At 40.9% G+C, this 21,191-nt stretch overlaps 1 protein-coding gene across 8 annotated transcripts in view; it reads left to right on the top strand.

The window, feature by feature from the left end:
* LOC149144912 (uncharacterized) overlaps positions 1-21,191 on the top strand; it is a 383,146-nt gene that overhangs the window by 54,969 nt on the left and 306,986 nt on the right. For all 8 annotated transcript variants that reach the window (XR_016264644.1, XR_016264643.1, XR_016264642.1 and 5 more), the window contains exon 2: positions 1,249-1,308. Coding sequence is in view for 3 of the 8 variants with exons in the window: in XM_089448997.1 (XP_089305123.1) it covers positions 1,249-1,308 (60 nt within the window). In the remaining 5 variants the exon portion in view is untranslated. The remainder of the gene's footprint in view (positions 1-1,248; positions 1,309-21,191) is intronic.

Below are 21,191 nucleotides of genomic sequence, written 5' to 3'. Positions count from 1 at the left end.
TTATTTCTAGTTTTGCCACCTACAGTTCACTGCTGTTCTAGATTTGGAAAATTTCAGTTCAGTTTTGATTTTGAGTAGCTTTTCTATTCATAATTTACTTTTCCAGTTGTAGGAAAAGAGCATCGGATAGGTTTTAGAGAGATAGGGTGCTGATCCCAACAAGAGGATGAAGGTGAGGTGTATGTGTAGTCTACTCCTGTCCAGGCACAGTTCTCTAGGAGGTCAGCATATGCATGTATCCATGCAGGCTGGGCATTGCAACCTAGGTGCTTAGGGTTAGGTTGTTTTAAGTGTATAAGCCTGTCCTCCTCTCTAAAGGTAAGCAGGGTCTCTATTGTTATTCATTCAGTTCAATAGAGAGCAGTGAGTGCTAGAGCTAGGGTTCAAAGCTTCCAAAATTTCCTATTTTCAGAGTAATAAAACAGTGATGTGATTTCAGTTTCATATTTGTTGTACTTGCTGTTATAATTTTCAGTTTGATATCTTTCAATTCCTAGTAAAAATCAGATTGCATTTTTGATAGTACTTTCAGTTTTTGTGGATCCTAAGTACGTAGATTAGGTCAGATAGCTAGGAATGTTATCACGTGTTGAGAATTTCAACACATGGTAGACATGAATTTGATCAGTAGTGCAGTCAAAGTTCTGAATATAAGTAGAACCTAACAAGAATGAAGGAGGAGTTCTTTACTTTGTGCATGGATTTCTTTGACTGGGAATTACTGGATGGTTGGTCAGTAAGAAAGGTCTTCTAGTCTGTTGCCTAGAGCTGGGATGGAAAGGTTTATTTCCTTGTAGAATTTAATGCATATTTTCCTTATATCAAGGTTGTCTTTTTCCATATTATTTTCCTTATAAGTGCTCTTTGCAGATCCATAACTCACATAGCTAATTCTCAAGATTATGTCACAGGCTTTCATTTGCTTTTCATTTCTCTCTCTCTCTCTCTCTCTCTCTCTCTCTCTCTTTTGAGATACGTTGGGTTCATCATATATTTAGGTAATAAAAAAGACTTGATGCTTGCTTAACATTCCACGAAAATGTCATGCTCGTCTTCCCATTAAGCCAATTTGTAGTCCGTGTGCATCATTTCAATAGGCCTTTATGCAAAACAGTGTAGAATCAATTTGCTTCATTCTGAGTGAGGTCATTGATGTAAATGTTCTATTAAAAGCTAGTTTGGCATTTTTTTCCTGAGTAAGAGTGTAGTTTATGGCTTTCTAACATGGAATGTGTTCTGTATTTCTAGGTGGCGAGAGGAGGACATGAAACAAAGGAAAGTTGGTAATTCAAGATACCTATGGAATAGGTGAGATGAGGGGTATGCATACCTGACATTATGTACTTTCTGGAATGAAGTATAACTCTGAAAATAAAAATCATTTTTCATTATTAAATGAATGTTGTTAATAAGATTTGAAAGTGCCCATAACAATTTTGGAATTGGTAAATTTGCAAATGTATTGAAAGATTCAATCCCAGCTCCAATTTTGCTCTCAACCCTAGTGGGAGCATTTGGACACCATCTTGGATCACTCCCCAAGGGCCCATTAGTCATGTTCATTCTCTAGGAAACATTATTTCAATTTGACAAGATATTGGGTTGGACATTGCTATTCCTGGAATTGAGGACAATAGCAACTAATTCCTCTTCTTACTTACCTAGCTTTAGGTTTTCTATTTTACTTTTGGGAGATGACTTTTGCTCTCCCTTTATTGACATTTTGGTATGTTGTACTTTCCAGTCCCATTGACCTATTTTGATATTTTGTGGACTGTTACCAATCCATATACATGGGTAATCCTAGGAGAAAATTTTCTTCTAAGATGCATATTTCTAGCCAACGACTCATATGATCCTCAGATGGTGGCTTCTTAGATGCCTCTCACACAGTCATTGCTCAGCTCATCCACTTGATTACCATGCTCTTTTGATCAAGGTAGGTTAGTGACCATGAGGTACATTAGCCATTGTTTCATATGAAGTGCTTACATTCAATATCCTAGGCATCTAAGTAAGGATGATGGGTTGAAATACGATAATGGAACATGATGCTTGGAAGTTATACTTGTTGCATTCTTTCACCTTGATGGTCATCCTTTCCTCCTAATCTAGTGTAACCACTTTGGGGTCTTTCTTTCACTGTTTAAGAGGGGCACGAAGAAGAGGCCTTTTATGGAGGTAGTGTGTCCACATCCTTCCATAATTAACAGTTGCCATTTGTTGTCTTCTCTTTTGTCTGGTTGTCGTCAATTGCTTGTACTGGTTCCTTGTTTTGCTCATCCCATGAGAAGAAGGGCTTGAAGATGCCCAAATATTGATTGACAAAAATTAAAAGATATGCCAATTGTCAAAATGAAAAAAATGGTAAGGGATGAATGATTAAAAGCCAAGTTAACTTGAGCTCTACCTCGTCATGCGAAGCCATCACCCTAGTCTGTTAAAATTGGCAACTAGGGCCAAACTCCATGTGGGTCACCTTATTTATGGCAACTGATATTTTTCTTGGATTCCTCTCATCGAGAGGTGTAGGATTGATCTAATGATCATCCGATTCCGACATGTATTCATGGAGATATGAATTTATTTGTATTTCTTGACAATTTGTCAAGGTCGGCCAGCAAGCAAAACAATGTTTCACACCCCCAGCTCATCCTCAACGTGGCATATAAAAGGAGGAGACCTTGTGGCATTATGGCACTCATCTCATCATCTCATTCCTCTCTCTCCTAGTCTGATTGGGTATGCGTAGGAGGAGGAAGACACTCACACGTGGGAAGAAGGAAGGACGCAGGTCTGATCTAGGGCAGCGTTGACTAGGGTTGACCGTGGAGCAGCAAGGTTGTATTTTGACTGCGTTGACTGTAGGAATTTACAGGGTAAGTTCCTCAGAAAGAATACCAAAAGGACACCGCTCACAACCAGATCATAGATCAATACACCAGTATTTTTGACGTGGTTAAAACCCTCAAAGAGGGAAACAGTCCACGGCCTGTCCCAACGTGGGTACTACAGGCAATTTATTAATCAAAGAATGAAAATTTACATAAGCTTCTCTCATGCACGGATTACCCGAACAATGACCCTCCATGCGCTTTAAATAGAACTCATGGACCAATCGGGTGTCAAGCCACGGATCAAGTGTCGGTAATACCGAGGAGAGAATGAACCGTCGGATCACTACATATCGTGACCGTCGGATTGTAAGTTACAAAATGTACAACGGTAAAGAAACACACTTTACCTAACTCTATACCTAACTCTACACTAGACCAAGTTGAACTTAACTATATCCTATGTGTCGGAATATCCTAACATCCCCCCTTAAGAACAACTTGGGATAGGATTGAAGGATTTACAAATATGACACAATAGGAGAAGGAAGGAGGCACTAGAGCCTATCCCCCCTTAGTGACAACTTCCTGAACTCCAAGCATATATCGAAGTTTAGTGAACTTCGCCTCTGTGAGAGCCTTTGTGAAGATGTCTGCAACCTGATCATCTGTTGGACAATATTGCACTTCAAGAACATGGTCACGAATGAGCTTTCTGATGAAGTGCATGTGTAGTTCAATGTGTTTGCTGCGCTGATGCTGGACTGGATCTTTGCATAGCTGAATGGCACTTTGATTATCACACCAAAGTGTGGTTGGATGCTGCTGCTCAAAGCCAAACTCTGATAGGATCTGACGAAGCCACAAGGCTTCCTTACTAGCTTCCACGGCACCACGATACTCTGCTTCTGCTGACGAAAGAGAAATGGCAGCCTGTTTCTTACAAGCCCATGTAATAGGTCCTGAACCAAGAGTGAAGACATAACCGGCAGTAGACTTCCGATCATCAGGGTCACCAGCCCAATCAGAATCAGTGAAACCAACTAACAGAGGAGCTGCTTTGGCACTGTAATGAATCCCAAACTGTACTGTACCTCGAACATAACGAAGTATTCTTTTAGCTGCTTTCCAATGACTTTCACGGGGGTTTTGCATAAAACGAGCAGCAAGGCCAACAGCAAAGGAAAGATCAGGACGAGTATGGGTTAAATACAAGAGTTTTCCTACAAGTTGACGGTATAAGGTAGCATCAACTTCAGGAGAAGTACAAGAGACTGAAAGTTTGACTCCAGACTGAAAGGGAGAAGGGGCTGGCTTACAGTCTTCCATGTGAAAATGACGAAGAATATCACAAGCATACTTGGACTGGGAAAGGAAAATACCCTCCTTGGATTGCAAGACTTGAAGACCGAGAAAATAGTGTAAGTGTCCTAAGTCTGTCATTTCAAATTTCTTTTTAAGGCTGGACTTCACATGGTTTATAAGGTTGGGATCACTACCAGTAAGAATAAGATCATCAACATAAAGAACAAGGATGATAAGAGAGTTGCCCACTTTCTTGGTGTAGACAGTATTGTCAGAATGACACCTAGAAAAGCCAGATTATAAAAGAAAGCTATCCATTTTGGCATACCAAGCCCGAGGAGCTTGCTTGAGGCCATAAAGGGATTTCTTAAGTCGACAAACAAGGCTGGAGTCTGTTTGTATGAAGCCAATGGGTTGTTCCATATAGATTTCTTCCTGCAAGTCCCCATGCAAGAAGGCAGATTTAACATCCATCTGATGGACTTCCCATTTTAAAGAGGCAGCAAGGGAAAGAACAAGGCGGATAGAGTTCATTTTGGCAACAGGGGAGAAGGTTTCAGTGTAGTCAATGCCTTCAACCTGTGAAAAGCCCTTAGCAACGAGACGAGCTTTATGTTTATCAACTTTCCCATCTGGTCCATACTTGGTTCTGTAAACCCATTTACATCTAACAAGTTTGCGTCCCTTTGGTAGAGGAACAAGATCCCATGTATCATTTGTCATCAATGAATGATATTCTTCATTCATAGCTGCTTCCCAATGTGGATGGCCTGAAGCTTCTGAAAAAGTGTCAGGATCATGATTTACTGGAGCTTGAGCCAGTAAAGAAGAGGCTCTTTCAAACTGAGAACGTGTACGTCGCTGATTTGTAGGATCACCGGCAAGATCACCTGCTGCATCCCGAGTAGCACGGACCCATCTTGGAAGTTGAGGATCCTGAGAAGGTGGGGGAGGATTATCATCCTCGCTTTCATCATCTGAAGAAGAAATGTTTTCAAAAGTAGAAGAGATAGGAAGAGGTGGCACATCCGCCGGACTAGGCTCGCAGGCTGATTTATTTTCATCAAATTTTACATCTCTTCTAATGATAACATTTTTGGACTTAAATGGAATAAGTCTATAACCTTTTACGTCTTCAGAATATCCAACAAAAGTACATTTCTCACTCTTAGGTTCTAAAGCTTTATGCTTTTCATCTGGAATATGGGCCCATGCTTCACTTCCAAACACACGAAAGTGACTTACATCTGGTTTAATGGAACTCCAAGCTTCTTCTGGAGTGATATTCTCTAGAACCTTAGTAGGAGTGCGATTGATTATATAATTTGCACAATTAATTGCTTCGGCCCAAAAACTAAGACTGAGTCCTTTAGATTGCAGCATACAATTAGCCATTTCCTTTAAGGTGCGATTTTTCCTTTCAGCTACACCATTTTGTTGTGGAGTGTATGGAACAATATGTTGCATTTGAATTCCATTTTCGGTGCAAAAGTTGATGAATGTGTTTTTAACATATTCTCCACCATTATCAGTTCTTAGCTTAAGAATTTGATGTCCAGATTGTTTTTCAACAAAGGCTTTGAAGGCCAAAAATGTGTTAAATACTTCGCTCTTGAGTTTTAAGAAGTATACCCAAGTGCGTCTGGAGAAATCATCAATGAAAGTTAAGAAGTACTTGCAGCCAGAGAATGAAGCAACAGGAAGAGGACCACATAAATCACTGTGCACAAGCTGTAAAGGGGCTGAGGCATGCCAAGAGGCACGTTTGTCAAAACTGTCCCGATGATGTTTTCCGAGTACACATCCGGAACAAACACCATCTCTGCAAGATACCATAGGAAGACCTGTCACCATATTTTCTTTACATAGATGCTGAAGGGAGCGATAGTTTAAGTGACCAAATCGCTCATGCCAAAGTTTGCTCACTTCATCATTATGAGCAACAAATACTGAGGGAAGATTTGATGACCCAAAGTTGTGAAACTTACACAACCTTGTGGAATCATCAGCAAGACCAGTAGCTAGAATCTGTTTAGGATCTTTTAGATCCTTGATTACAACATCATGAGGTGAAAATTCAACAATTTTACCTTCACCTGAATGAGTTATCTGATAGACAGATAGAAGGTTGCAGGATAAGGTTGGAACACATAATACATCATTAAACTGACCATTGTCTAGATGAACAGTTCCAGTCCCTACAACATTAAGAGATCTATCATCACCAACATATATATTTTTGGTGTTACAATCATTTAAAGAAGAAAACATGGCTTGGTTTTTGGCCATGTGATAAGAGGCTCCAGAATCAATGAGCCACTCATGAGAATGAGAAGAAGAAGAAGATACATTTAATGCATAACCAGACTGAGATGATTGACAACGACATGCAGAAAGTGCCATTCCAGAAGTTGAAGTTGAAGTAGGCTCCACATGGATGTTATGTTTCTTCATTGCGGCTTCCAAGGCTTCCATCTTCTTAAAGCATTTAGATTCTAAGTGGCCATCTCGATTACAAAAGTTACAATGTCTATCAGTGTTCTTCCATTTGTTTTTATTGGTCTTATCATTTTGCTGAAATGATCTTTCATTTTGAGGCTGAGTTGGTTTAGGACCATTCTTTTGAGGATATGACTTCTTAGGATTCTTTGAATTTGGTTGCTGCTGGGCGGCTAACGCTTTCGTGGAAGAGTTTCCAAGATTAAGAAGACCAAGGTGTAAGAGTTTTTCTTGTTCTCTATTTAAGGAATCATAAAAGGAGTCAAAGGAAGGGGCCTTGTAGTCTTTTCCTTGACAAATGAAAGCTTCCCTTGTAGAATGGAAAGTGGAAACAAATACAGAGTAGGCTGGTCCCAACTTAGTAAGGATGGAATAAATAAGGTTACCATCTTCTTTCTTAACTTTAACACCTTCCAAGAGATATCTAAGGGTCTTGAATTTGGACAAGAAATCTTCAATGCAAGAAAAATTATTAGGATCCAAAGTAAGTAACTCATTTTCAAGTTGATGGGCTCTAATTTCATTTTTAATCCCAAAAACTTTAGCGAGTTTTTCTAATGCTTCATGAGGAGTCTCAAGTTCTGCAATGTGGAATCTAAGATCAGGAGAAATAGACATCCCTATCAAACCACGTGCTTGATCTTGTCTATTTTCCCATTTTGCAGCCTTGTCTTCATCTTTTGGTTTCTTCTCTTGGTCTGTGGCTATTCTGAAGAGACCTTTACTTCTAAGTAAATCTTCCATGTAGGCTACCCATTGGAAGTAGTTAGTGCTGTCAAGAATGACTTGGCATGGACTTTCCATTTAAAAAAAAAAACTGAAGCTGAAGATGCTGAAAGTAAGTGTTCCAATGGATAGATCTCGAAAAAATAGGCGGTTTTAAAAAAAACGGCTCTGAAAAAGGCTTCCGGATGAAGAAGTTATGGCTTTTTGAAAAAAAATTGTTGACGTTGCCGGCAAAGTGCGCGAATGTGCGGGAATGAAAAAATCCGCCCCCACAAAATGGAGACTTGAACCCAAGACCTCTACTCTCTTAAAATAGTTTTGAACCAATTGATCTATACAAAAAATTTGTGAGAGAGAGAGAGAGAGAGAGAGAGGGGGGGGGCCTTGGTTTGCGTGCTTGCCTTCAGAAAGCTCTTTTTCCCTACAAAACACAAAACCCAACACGAATATGCAAAGAAAAACGAACCTTGCGGCTCGAAGTTAGCTTTAGCCAAAAAACTAGAAATTTTTAAAAAAAATCTCAAAGTTAGCTTTAGCCGAAAAACTAAATATTTTTCTCAATGTTTCTGATTTTCCGAGATCACACTAAGGTGCAGGGAAAAGAGTATACGCATGAGAAAAATCCTTCCTTTCTGTTTCTGATTTGCCCAGATCGCACATAGTCGCAGGGCAAAGAGCATACGCAGAAATGAAAGGTATAGATCCGGTTAAAAAAAAGGCTAAATAAACCGAAACCGAAAAAAGCAGAGAGAAAATAACAGTAAACTGCAAAAAACACTGTATACCTCCCGATCTGAAAAATGACGCAGCTAGGGCTACCGGAAACCTTTTCGCGTGAAACGAAAGGGGTTCCTCACTGGAACAGATGCTCCGAACGCAACAGAGCAGTCCTCTCGGCCCGAAAGCAGTCAGAAACAGCAGATCGAGGAAACGACAGCCGCATGCAGTTCTACCGGCTTCAGATTTGGATCACCAACGGACGCGGCCCTCAAATAGCTCTGATACCATGTAGGAATTTACAGGGTAAGTTCCTCAGAAAGAATACCAAAAGGACACCGCTCACAACCAGATCACAGATCAATACACCAGTATTTTTGACGTGGTTAAAACCCTCAAAGAGGGAAACAGTCCACGGCCTGTCCCAACGTGGGTACTACAGGCAATTTATTAATCAAAGAATGAAAATTTACATAAGCTTCTCTCATGCACGGATTACCCGAACAATGACCCTCCATGCGCTTTAAATAGAACTCATGGACCAATCGGGTGTCAAGCCACGGATCAAGTGTCGGTAATACCGAGGAGAGAATGAACCGTCGGATCACTACATATCGTGACCGTCGGATTGTAAGTTACAAAATGTACAACGGTAAAGAAACACACTTTACCTAACTCTATACCTAACTCTACACTAGACCAAGTTGAACTTAACTATATCCTATGTGTCGGAATATCCTAACATTGACCAGCGAAAAGGACTGTTTGACTGCGGTTTGGGTTGGGCAGCCTCTCCTAGGCTAGCCACATTTCTGGGCAGCAAAGCGTTGACCTGTTTGACCATATATTTGACCAGCATTGACTATTGAGGGTTGACCGCAGACTTTGACTTTCGTTGACTGCTGTTTGACCTTCATTTCAGGACTGTTTTGAGCTGCTTGTACTTGTTGTTGGAGGCCAAGTTGATCAAGGTTGACTTGAGGTCATTTCTGACCTGTTTGACCAGCTTTGACTTTGCTGGTTAGGTTTTAGTTGCTGCTGTCATAAAATTACAGAATTGTGTAATTCTACTATCCCTCTCTCTCTCTGCTGAATTATTGAAGAATATAAGAAGAATTGATCAAGGGTTTCCCCGCATTGGGGTTTGTTCCTGGCTGGTGCCACATCTCGTGTTTGTCTTGGCTTGTCTTCTACCGTTTACATTTATGTTCTATCTGCATTTTACTATCATGTTGATGTGAGTGCAATTCTAGAAATTGATATTGGGCTAATAAGAAAACTTGAAGTAAATTGCTCTTAAGCATAGAACATACCATAACTTAACATGGTATCAGAGCTGAGGTGAAGACAAAGCCCAAGCAAGAGTGAAAGAGCAATCACCGAAGACATTTGGAAATGACAAAAGGATTCATGGGTTCCTCATCCCACTTTTCGGCCGAAGACAAACTCCATGAGAAGTCTGACTATCACGGATGGAAGATGTCTCTTGATCTGACATTGGAAGAGCAAGAAGTGTTGGACTATGTGAGGGGTAGAATTACGGAGCCTCCGTCAAATGCATCGGTTGCTACAAAGAGCAAGTACACTAGAGGTGAAGTCAAAGCGAAGAAGATTATCTGAGACTCAATTGACAAGCATTTGGTGGCCTACATTTCTGAGCTAAACACCTCCAAGGAGATCTACGACAGACTGGTAAGATTGTTTAAAGTTAGTGATGCAAATCAAGTTTTGTTCCTCAAAAATAAGCTGAAGGATATTAAGAAGGGCAAGGACGAGGATATTCAATCCTACTTCTTAAGGATCATTGAGATCAAGAATGATCTTCTATCGATTGGAGAAGTCATTCCTGATAGGGAACTAACTATCACTACCCTTGGAGGGCTCCCATCCGAATGGTATATATTTAGAACCACTCTTCTCAACAATGATCGAATTCTGGGATTTGAAGAATTGATGTCGAGATGCATTCAAGAAGAGACAAGGATGGTGGAGCAAGAAATGCCTTCAAGCAAAGGCAACCCCACTGCTTTCTCCTCTCATGCCAAAAGGAGAAATAATTCTGGGTCTAAAGGTCATTTCAAAGGAAAGCCCGGATCGAAGGGTGGAAGGAAGGGAAGATGCTTCGTTTGCAATAAATTTGGCCACTATGCGAGGGAGTGTCCAAATAGAAAGGACACATCACATGATGATGATCAAAATCACTCCAGGGGAAACTCCAACCACAATCAAAGGAATGGCAGGTTCAATGGCAAAGGAAAGAGGAATGCGGGAAATCAAGGAAGTGGTCATCCCTTCAAGAAAGTAAGAAACTTTAGGTATGAGTAAAATGTTGCTAATAATAAGCAAGATGAGTATTATCTGATATCAACCTTCTCCACTACCTCTCCTCCGGACTCGTTGGGCAATTGGCTTACTGATAGTGGTGCTTCAAAGCACTTCACTGGTTACAAGGAAGCTCTGTCTAATCTGATAGAGAAAGAGACAAACTTGGAGATTATTCTTGGAGACAATTCCACCTATCCCGTAAAGGGTGTAGGGAATGTTACTCTTCATTTAAATCAGGGTAACACGATCAATTTGCAAGAAGTCTTATATATACCTGATCTCAAGAAGAACCTGGTGTCCATTTCGGCAATGGAAGACAAAGGCTACAAGGTGGCATTCATTGATGGCAAGGTACGTATTTGGGAAAAGAATTTCAAAGATGCTATCACTCTTGGGTTCCGGGTTGACTCTTTATATCAAGTTGGAGGAAGTCCGTTGGGAGTCATGTCTTGTGACACATCTCTTTAGTTTGAACTATGGCACCGGAGGTTTGCCCACCTTCATTATAAAGCTCTACCCGATGTGAGACAGATGGTGACAGGGATGCCCAAGTTTAAAGTAGAGCATGAAGGTGTATGTCCGGGATGTGCTGAAGGAAAGCTCAAAAGGGGACCATTCCCCTCAAGCCATAGCAAGACCTCTGACATTTTGCAGTTGGTTCACTCCGACATATCTGGTATGATGCCCGTGAACTCTTTGGGAGGATATCTATATTATCTCACTTTTACAGATGATTATTCTCGCAAGACTTGGATATACTTCTTGAAAAAGAAGGATGAAGTGTTCACCTGGTTCTGTCACTTCAAAGCCTTGATCGAGAATCAAACCGAGAAGAGAATCAAGATTTTAAGGACTGATAATGGGACCGAGTATGAATCCAATGAGTTCCATGACTTTTGCAAAGAAGCTGGCATTAAGAGGGAGACCACAACACCATACACTCCTGAGCAGAATGGTGTGGCTGAAAGGAAGAATCATACGATTATGGAAGTTGTTTGGTCCATGCTCCGTGATCGAAGGCTTCCGAAGTTTCTATGGGCCAAAGTTGCAAACACCGCTGTATATGTTCAAAACCGATGCGCTCATCAAGCATTGGATTCCAAGACTCTTGAAGAAATGTTCACTGGTAAAAAACTTGATGTCTCTCATCTTAGAATTTTTGAAAGTCCCGTATATTTTCATGTGCCGAAAGAGAAAAGAAGCAAATTGGGTGCATCTGGAAACAAGGGAATCTTTGTGGGCTATAGTGAAAATTCTGAGGGCTATAAAATCTATGTGGTTGGTCAAAGGAAAGTTGAGATAAGTCATGATGTCACCTTTGACGAAGATATGGCTCCTAGCAAGGTTGACAATCTTTCTATTCTAAGGAAAGATAAAGAGGTTGACACCAGGAAGTCCGATGAGACGGAAGATGAATTGATGCCCGATGTTAAAGAACCTATGGATCTTATTGATTGCCCTTCGCAAGAACCTTCCTCTTCTAGGAAGAGGCCCTCATGGCTTAGGGGGACTCTTGAAGATGCCGAGAGACATATTGCACCCAGAGGGACTTTCCGTGAAAGCAAGAAGCCGACCAGGTATCAAGGATACTTGACCATTATGAGCACCATCATTCAAAACGAGCCTACATCGTTCAAAGAAGCCGTGAAGCATCAAGTATGGAAGGATGCTATGAATGAAGAATACGAGTCCATCATGAAGAATGATGTCTGGGATGTGGTCCCTAGACCCTAGGACAAAACAATTGTCACCTCGAAATGGCTTTACAAAATCAAGCATGGAGTTGATGGGAGTGCTGAAAAGTATAAGGCTCGCTTTGTAGCTCGAGGCTTCTCTCAAAAGGAAGATGTAGATTATGATAAGATATTTGCACCTGTTGCCCGATACACCACCATCCGCTCAATCATAGCCCTTGCTGCCTCGCAAGGATGGAACCTACATCAGATGGATGTCAAGACCGTGTTCTTGCATGGTTCGATTAAAGAGGAAGTCTATGTGGAACAACTCGAGGGGTTTGAGATTCATAATCAGGAATCTCATGTATGCAGGTTGAAGAAAGCTCTCTATGGGCTAAAGCAAGCACCCCAAGCTTGGTATGAGAGGATTGATAACTATTTGATGAAGTTGGGATTCACTAGGAGTGAAGCCGATCTGAACCTTTACTTTAAGGTTGAAGATGATAAGCCTCTCATACTGGTGTTGTATGTTGATGACCTCTTTCTGACAGGTGCAGACCCTCTCATTCACAAATGTAAGAGGGAGTTGGCTTCCAAATTTGAGATGAAGGACCTAGGACTGATGCACTATTTCCTAGGGCTGGAGGTTTGGCAAAAGCCAGGAGAAATTTTCCTATCTCAAGGAAAATACGTGGTGAAGATATTGGAGAGATTTGGTATGGTGGACTGCAAGCCTGTGACTACCCCGATGGAGCTTAACTTCAAGAAGTTATGCGGTAGTGCTGCCGGACCTGTATTGGGAAATGCTTCTGAGTATCGTCAACTCATAGGAGCATTGATGTTCTTGGTGAACTCCCGTCCGGATATATGTTTTGCAGTCAACACGTTGAGCCAATATATGGTTGAGCCTCATCACTCACATTGGATTGGTGCCAAGAATCTTCTGAGATATCTTCGGGGCACAATCACTCATGGACTGAGATACACTGTCGGAGATGTGAGGCTGCATGGTTATTCCGATGCTGATTGGGCAGGCAGTGTGGTGGACCGAAAGAGCACTTTCGGGTGCTGTTTCTCTTTGGGTTCTGCTTCGATATCTTGGATGAGCAGGAAGCAGAAGTCGGTGGCTTTGAGCATCGCTGAGGCCGAATACATTGTTGCGAGTATGGCCTCTTGTGAAGCTGTTTGGTTGCAAAAGCTCTTTAGTGAGTTGTTTGGTCATACGCTGGATACTATCGTGATCCTCTGCGACAACCAGAGTGGGATTCGTTTATCATAGAATCTCGTATTTCATGATCGCTCCAAGCACATCGATATCAGGTACCACTTTATCCGGGATATGGTACAATGAGGAGCAATAAGGCTCCATCATATTGGGACTGATGAGCAGGTCGCCGACATTCTAACGAAGCCCCTGGGAAAGGTCAAATTCTTGACTTTTCGAGAACAACTAAGAGTCGTGGAGAGACCCTCTTTTGAGGGTCTTGTCTGATACATACATTGAGCTTTGGGAGCTCCGGGGGGCTTGGGGTACTTCTTGGAGCGATGAGCAACCATAGGGTGATTCAACCTCCCCCTAGTGGTTTGCTATGTACAGGGTGAGTGGTTCAGCCTTACCCTGTGATACCCCGTGGCGACATGTAGGTAGGATGAGTGATTCATGCTTCTCTTGCTGAGACATCCTACCCATGCAGCCTGGGACTCATGGGAAGTACTTCTCATTTGGCCAATGAGTAGGAAAATGAGGATAGGGACCATAGTAGTATGGATTGATGCATCGTGTAACTACCATACTCCCTATGCTAGGATGACATTGATCTGGGATCAATTGGAACTGACTTCGGGTCAGTAAGAGTGATATAACTCACTCTCTTTTGGAACTGACTTCGGGTCAGTGAGAGTGATATAACTCACTCTCTTTTGGAACTCACTTCGGGTCAGTAAGAGTGGTATGAGACACTCTTTATTTGGAACTGATTTTGGATCAGTAAGAGTGGTATGACACACTGTCTTCATTGGGACTGACTTCGGGTCAGTAAGAGTGCTATTAGACACCCTCTTTTATCAAGGATTGACTTTGGGTCAGTAGAGGATGATATGATACATTCTCGATCACTTCTTCTTCTTCATAGTTCAGATGGATTAGTAGATGGAGTTCTCCCTAGTTGAGAGGGAGTGTTAAAATTTGCAACTAGGGCCAAACTCCATGTGGTTCACCTTATTTATGGCAGCTGATATTTTTCTTGGATTCCTCTCATCGAGAGGTGTAGGATTGATCTAACGATCATCCGATTCCAACATGTATTCATGGAGATATGAATTTATTTGTATTTCTTGACAATTTGTCAAGGTTGGCCAACGAGTAAAACATTGTTTCACACCCCCATCTCATCCTCAATGTGGCATATAAAAGGAGGATACCTTGTGGCATTATGGCACTCATCTCATCATCTCATTCCTCTCTCTACTAGTCTGATTGGGTATGCGTAGGAGGAGGAAGACACTCACACATGGGTGTTCATTTGGGGTAGCATCGGATGTGCTATAGCCATGAAAATTGGTGGAGAGGCTAAAGCACATGAGATCTCCAAGACCCATAAATGGTTTGGGGAAATTCCACCCGGTTAGAGAGATATTAAAATAATTAATATTTTTAATGGGTTCCTAAGTCTAAACCTAGGAAAATAAAAATATTAATGGGTATTAATATAAAACTGGGTGAGAATGTTCTAAAAGACATGGATCAAGCCAAATCTAATCTTAGCCGTTGATTAGAGATTTAATCTCGACTGTTGAATTCTCAACAAAAAAAGTATAAGAGGAGGCTTGAGGGTCAGATGGAGATACACCAGAGTGATCATTCAGTTCGATTTTCTAGAGCGGGGTTGCTAAGAGAAATTGAACCAGTGATCAGAGTTGCAGCGAAGGGCATTGAGTGCAAGGCAGAGAGGCAGAGATAGTGCCAGAAGACCAGCGCAGAGGTAGAGATAGTGCCGGAAGACTAGTGCAGAGGCAACGATAGTGCCGAAATACCAGCATAGAGGCAGAGAGACAAATGTAGAGCAGCAGGCGCAATGCAGAGGCCAGCAGTGATTGCGTAGAGGCTAGAAGGGCTTGCGTGAGTGATGCAGAGGTTGCAGAAGTGATGCAGAGGGCTAGGGAGGCTGCGCAGAGCCTCAGAGGGCTAACGCAGAGGGTTTCAGGCTGACGCAAAGGCCAGGAGGGCTGACGCTGTGCTTCAGAGAGGTGCTGGAGAGGGTTTCGTGGAGCAGACTTTTAGAATATCTGCTTCCGAAGAGAGGTATTATTGCTAGATTATTTTCTCTATTGGGTGAGCCAGTTTGGCACCCAGTGTACTCAAGAAAAGTTGCTTAATAATAAAAGCCTCAGAACTGCTGCACCAGTTTTCCCATGTTGGGTTTTTCGGGGACAATTGTCCAAAAATAACGGTGTCCCTCGTGTGTTTTTCTATTTATTTTAGATGTGGATCTGTAGATGGTTGAGACTGTATTGTGTTTATTTCAGTGTTTATATGGTTAAATAACTTGTTAGTAATTAAAACAAGTAGGAGAAATAAACCAAAGAATACAGAGAAATTTCTAATGGGTAATACTTAGAAATTTCAACTGTAACGACCCATCTAAATTGATCCATTATATAAAATTTTAAACTTTATAATATATATATATATATATAGATTAAATTTTATAAAATATATAATTGGACTTTATAATATAAATTTATGAAATATATCATGGAACTTTATAATATATATAAATGAAATGTTATAAACATATAATTGAACTTTATACCATATATAAATGAAATGTTATGAAACATATAATTGAACTTTATAAAAGTATCTAAACTAAAGCGTAAAACTAAACTGTGCTAAAAAAATATATATATATACCAAAGATCATTAAAGGGGCGCGTCCAACCTGCTGAGAATTTATAGCAGAGCGCCCTTTGCCAGAAAAGATCTGTGAGTTAAATTGCATGCGGAGTCGTGTCAGGAGGGAGAAGAGCGGTGGCCGTAAGCAGGAGGGTGGCCACCGCCAAGCCTGCCATTATAAAACACTAATCTGAACCGATCAGGGGGGAAGAAAAACGGAGATGGAGGGCAGGAGCTGAAATTAGGAGTTCAGACCAGAGGACTAAGAATTACCAGTGGAAGAGCATTAGCCGGCCTGAGGTTCTGGGCACGGGGGCAGTAAGCTTCTGCGAGTAGCTTACTGGGTTGAGCAGCCATCTGCTCAGTCTGGCTGGGAGGAATTGGTTTCCCGGAGATTGGATCGAAATAGCCACGATATCATCATCACCAGTTCAGTAGCAGCTAAGGTAAGTACCAATTTAATTCTTCAGGTTGACTGTATTTCAGATTTTAGTTATTGTGTTTAGTTATTACAGATGGTATCAGAGGGTGTTGTTCAAACCCTTTTCGACCTTACAGGCCACAATTTGTTGTTCTGGTATATGAAGAATGAAATTGATTTAAAAAAAAAAAAAAAAAAAACCCCTCTACAGGCTGTCGTCTCTGTATTTTGCAGTCTCTCGGCTCAAATCCGCACTCATCGAAAATGAACGTTGTGTTTTCGTGATTTGTCTTTTTCCGCTATGTGAATTGCTTGGATTCGAATGTTAGCTTTTGTTGGGGTTTTTGCTGTTAACGCGCGCCTTGAAGCTGTGGTCGCAGCACTAAAATTGATACCTTTCCTGATTCAACTAGACAATAAACAAATTTATACGTTTAAACATTTTCCCAGTGGAAGTTTGGTGTTTCACTGTTTAGTCTGTTGTTCTATACTGAGAATTGCGGGAACGATTCTTACGGTTCCAATAAGGCATCTGTTCCGAAAGGTTTGCTTTTGGATTCATTTTTATCAAAGTTTTTGTTATTGAATTCATCGATTCCTTCTTTTATTTGCGTTCTCGATAAATCAACCGCGTGGTTAATCGGGCACTCTTCCGTCGAATGTTATGTTTGCCGTTGCCTTCAGATTAGAGCCTATTCACCAAAGTTGTTACGCTAAAAACTAATTTCGTCGCGTAAACCGTTGTCAGAGCAAGCCCGACGCGGATTTTTGGCGGTGATTCCATCCGTATGCGGAAATTATTTAAACAGTTATATATATTATGACCTAGGATATGATGGATAGCGTATAATGGAAAGAAACCTTAGAAATAAAATGAATAAATTATTTTCAAACTTAGTAACATCGACTTTAAAGTTTAATGTTTTCTTGCGCAAGGCTTTTAAGCTTGTGGTCGTGGGTTCGAGCCCCACGGTGGACGTCCGGAGGAAGGCATCAACAGTTTTTTTTTTTGTTTTTTTGTTTTGTTTTGTTTTTTTATCTGTTTTAAAAAGCTTTCTTTACAATGTAGAAATACACCCGAAACAGTTAATGATTAATTCAGTTGTATCAAACTACAGAAGCACATTGATCACTGCAACCAAAATCAATGCCTTTTCCTGCCTTAATTTCAAACACCAAAATAATGATTGAGAACGTATAACAGCATTTAAGCATTTATTGCTTGTGTCGGAGTCCACAATTTTATAAATTTGAAGAATGGAAAATTTACATTGCAAATGCTATGATAGTGTTTTAAATAGCAGAATAATTTGAGAGGTATATTTTAATAAAAAAAGATGTATACCAAAAGATAATTGACTTTTGCAAAGGAAGCAGTAAAAGCGAAAACCTATCTACCTACTAGGTTTATTAGAGAACTAATGCAACCAATCTCTTAAGTCAATTCTGGAGTCAAATAATGAATTAGGTTAGATAACATTATGTTGGATTTATACATTGTTGTTGTGTAAAAACAGTGACTGCTTGGATTGCACAACCTTAGGTTACATAACTTAATTTGAAGAGGATAGGAGCGGGACATTGGAGAAAACTTAAAAGTACACATGTATATAAATAAACATGAATAGGAACGCAATCAATCATCAGCAACATAGAAATATGGTTCATTAATAGGCAATTTCATATGTGCAAAGATGATTGTTATAACATTTATGGAGTGAACTGTTGGATGGATTTCTGTACTTGTGTAAAAATTGGCTAAGTCACTCCATGACAATGAAAGAAATCCCTAGAAACTGAGACCAAGTATGCACCATGACAATGACAAGGAGTGTTAAATCAGACATTTGCAACAGAATCCTACACAACCAGGCTAATTTAGCTACGACTAACTGCTATGTAGCTGATTTAAATATAATTCCAGCCATGTATAGAGTGAGATTCTGGTGAAATTCATAATGAAATGCTGTTGAAATCTCATCACTGCATGTGTATGACTGTTTATGGTGCAAATCGGAATCCCCCATGTATTAATGAAACCAATGTGAACGATCAAAGACTTACTCATATTTTGGTGTGATGTTTATAGTATAGATGTTCATGCATCCACAAAATCAATGTGAATGGTTGGAGACTTTCTCATTGCTTGGTATTTTGAGTTGCTGTTGTGTATAAATGCAATGGGGGTATATTATGCCTAATAGTTTTCTTTGTATTCTGATGCATTCCTTTTGTGATGAACTGTGAGGGCATGGAACCCCCCTAACTTGCCTCAAGTGAGTGCAAACCTTGATTGTTGGAAGGCCATGCAAATTATTTAGAATATTTCGGCTAGAAGTCCGATTTGTCCCCAGGTTTGGAGTCTAGTATATATATATACTTTCCAAACCTCAATTAGAGAACGAAATTGTACTAAATACATCCTCGGACGGGACCATTTTCACAGAACTGGTTCTCGAAATCACAAATCAGTGTTGTCCTCCGCTTAAAATCCAATCTACTTTTATTCACTGATGAACTTTGCCTCTTCTAGATTTTAGACAGGATATGTCTATGGTAAGTTTTACGGCTAAAGGTCAAACGAATATGGAAACAACACAACCCTTCTTTTGGATTGAATCCATATCCAAGTAATATATTAGGGAGATAGATATATATGACCGCCTTAAATGTAATAGTCAGATTGGGGGGTATGCCAAGTGTGTTACCAATGAACATTATAAGCGAGACATCTAACATTTTCATTTTGTGAATGTTATTAGGTAAATAAACTTTAGATGTCTTACCTTAGGAGCTAATAAACATACACTTCTGCTTTATTCATATTAGGATAGAATACCCTGCATTAGGACAAGGAGGTCGCGAGACCACCCTCATTGACCTCGGTACCAGTAAGATCCGCCTAGTGGGTAAAAATAGCAAAACTATACCCGTTTATAAATGTGATGTTGCAAAGAAAATTGTGTGTTAAAATTCGGTTATCCACCTCAATTTTTTTTTTATATATATAAATTTTATTGTGTGTTCAGGGACCATTACCATGGTAAGGACGTATGAGCGACGACGACGTGACCAGGCAACATCATCACCATTAATGCCGCCACCGTCGCCATCATTATCCCCATCGCCTTCGTCACCACCAAGACAACCGTCAACATCAAACGCTCCAACGCCAGAGTTGACGGTGATAATGAACTCTTTGGAAGCCTTATTGGAGACATTAAAGAAATCAGCTAAGGCTAAAAACAAAGAGGAATTTCAGCATGTAGCCACCAGTTCAGCGGAACCAAATAATTTGGAGCCCAGAGGATCGAGAGAAGACATCTCTAGAGAGCTTCAGAAAATTAGACTCCCAGAATTTTCGGGAGGTCGAGCTGGTGAACGCGCTGAGGCATGGTTGGAAGGGATGAACCGGTGCTTTAGGTTAAGAGAATATTCGCCTTCAGCAAAAACAAAAATTGCCGTGTTTCAACTAAAGGAAAGTGCCTTGATTTGGTGGGGAAATCTGGAAAAGCAGCTGCACCTTACATCGGATAATGTTCCTTGGGAACTATTTGAGGAAAGGTTCCGTGCAAAGTATTTACCTCCATACTTTCAACAACAGCAAGCCAGAGCCTTTCATACACTAATTCAGGGAAGTAAAACGGTGGAAGAGTACGAAATAAGATTTATGGAGCTGGTAAAATACATTCACTACTTAGACTCTGATGAACGTCAAGCTGAACGCTTCATATTTGGGTTAAATCCTCGCATCAGAGCCTTGGTAAGTATGTGGAAACCATCATCTGTAGCCGAGGCAGTCGAATGTGGCCGTTATGCAGAAGAGCACCTTGGAATCAAAAAGGATATGGGGCCAGCAGGGCCTTTACAATCAGGATTTCCAGGGAAGGCTCCCCGGAACTTTTTCAGAGGAGGTAGCTCGAGGCCACCTTACGGTAACAGGTTTACCCCAAATATGGGGACAAGAGTTCCCATGGCTGTAAACACTATAGCTGCGGAATCGTCCAACACCAGACCATGGGCATCGCGAGGGACTACCGGTAGAGGAAGGAGTGCGAAAGGAATCAACATGGGAGGACGCGGCTCGTCCTCTAGAAATTCACACCTTGATTCAAGAGGATCAGCGCAGCTCAATTGTTGGGGATGTGGGGGGCCGCATTTCCAGCGTAACTGCCCAGAAGCTTCATCGAATATATTGCAAAGGACTGGGAAGGAGCCGATATCAGCCAATCGAAGTAATCATAGAATTCATGCAGTAGTCAACCACGACCAAGCAGCCCATCAATCCACTGTAGTGGAATCTTCAGGTATTATCAATGGCGTAAAACTCAAAATCTTATTTGATACTGGTGCCACAGATAGTTTCATTTCGTCATATGCATTAAACAAATGTGGGTTGGCAGCTCGCAGACAAAATGATTTCCACCAAGTGGAAATGGCCTCGGGAGAACTCCAAACCGTGGGCTTGAGTGTGGATCAATGCAAAATTGACCTAGGGGTCTGTTCGACTAAACTAAAAGTCTATGTCACAGCCTTAGGGACGTATGATCTTATCATAGGTATGGATTGGCTGGAAGCTCACCAAGCTTGGGTAGATTGTTATGGAAAAAGGATTCTGGGCATAAACGACGAGGGAGAAGTAATCCAAATTCAAGGAATCAAGAGGGAAGTTTCTTTACGCTACATTTCGGCAATGCAGGTGAAGCGTTGTTTAAGAAAGGGTTGTCAGGCTTATGCAATTCACGAAGTAAGCCAGGAAAAGGGGTCATCCTTAGAACAATATCCGGTGTTAG

The sequence above is a fragment of the Pinus tabuliformis genome, chromosome X (genome assembly GCF_031772625.1).
Source record: "Pinus tabuliformis cultivar Carrire ecotype Pingquan chromosome X, CPIR1, whole genome shotgun sequence".
Lineage (NCBI taxonomy): Eukaryota > Viridiplantae > Streptophyta > Pinopsida > Pinales > Pinaceae > Pinus > Pinus tabuliformis.
This window is presented reverse-complemented; position numbering and strand designations above follow the sequence as displayed.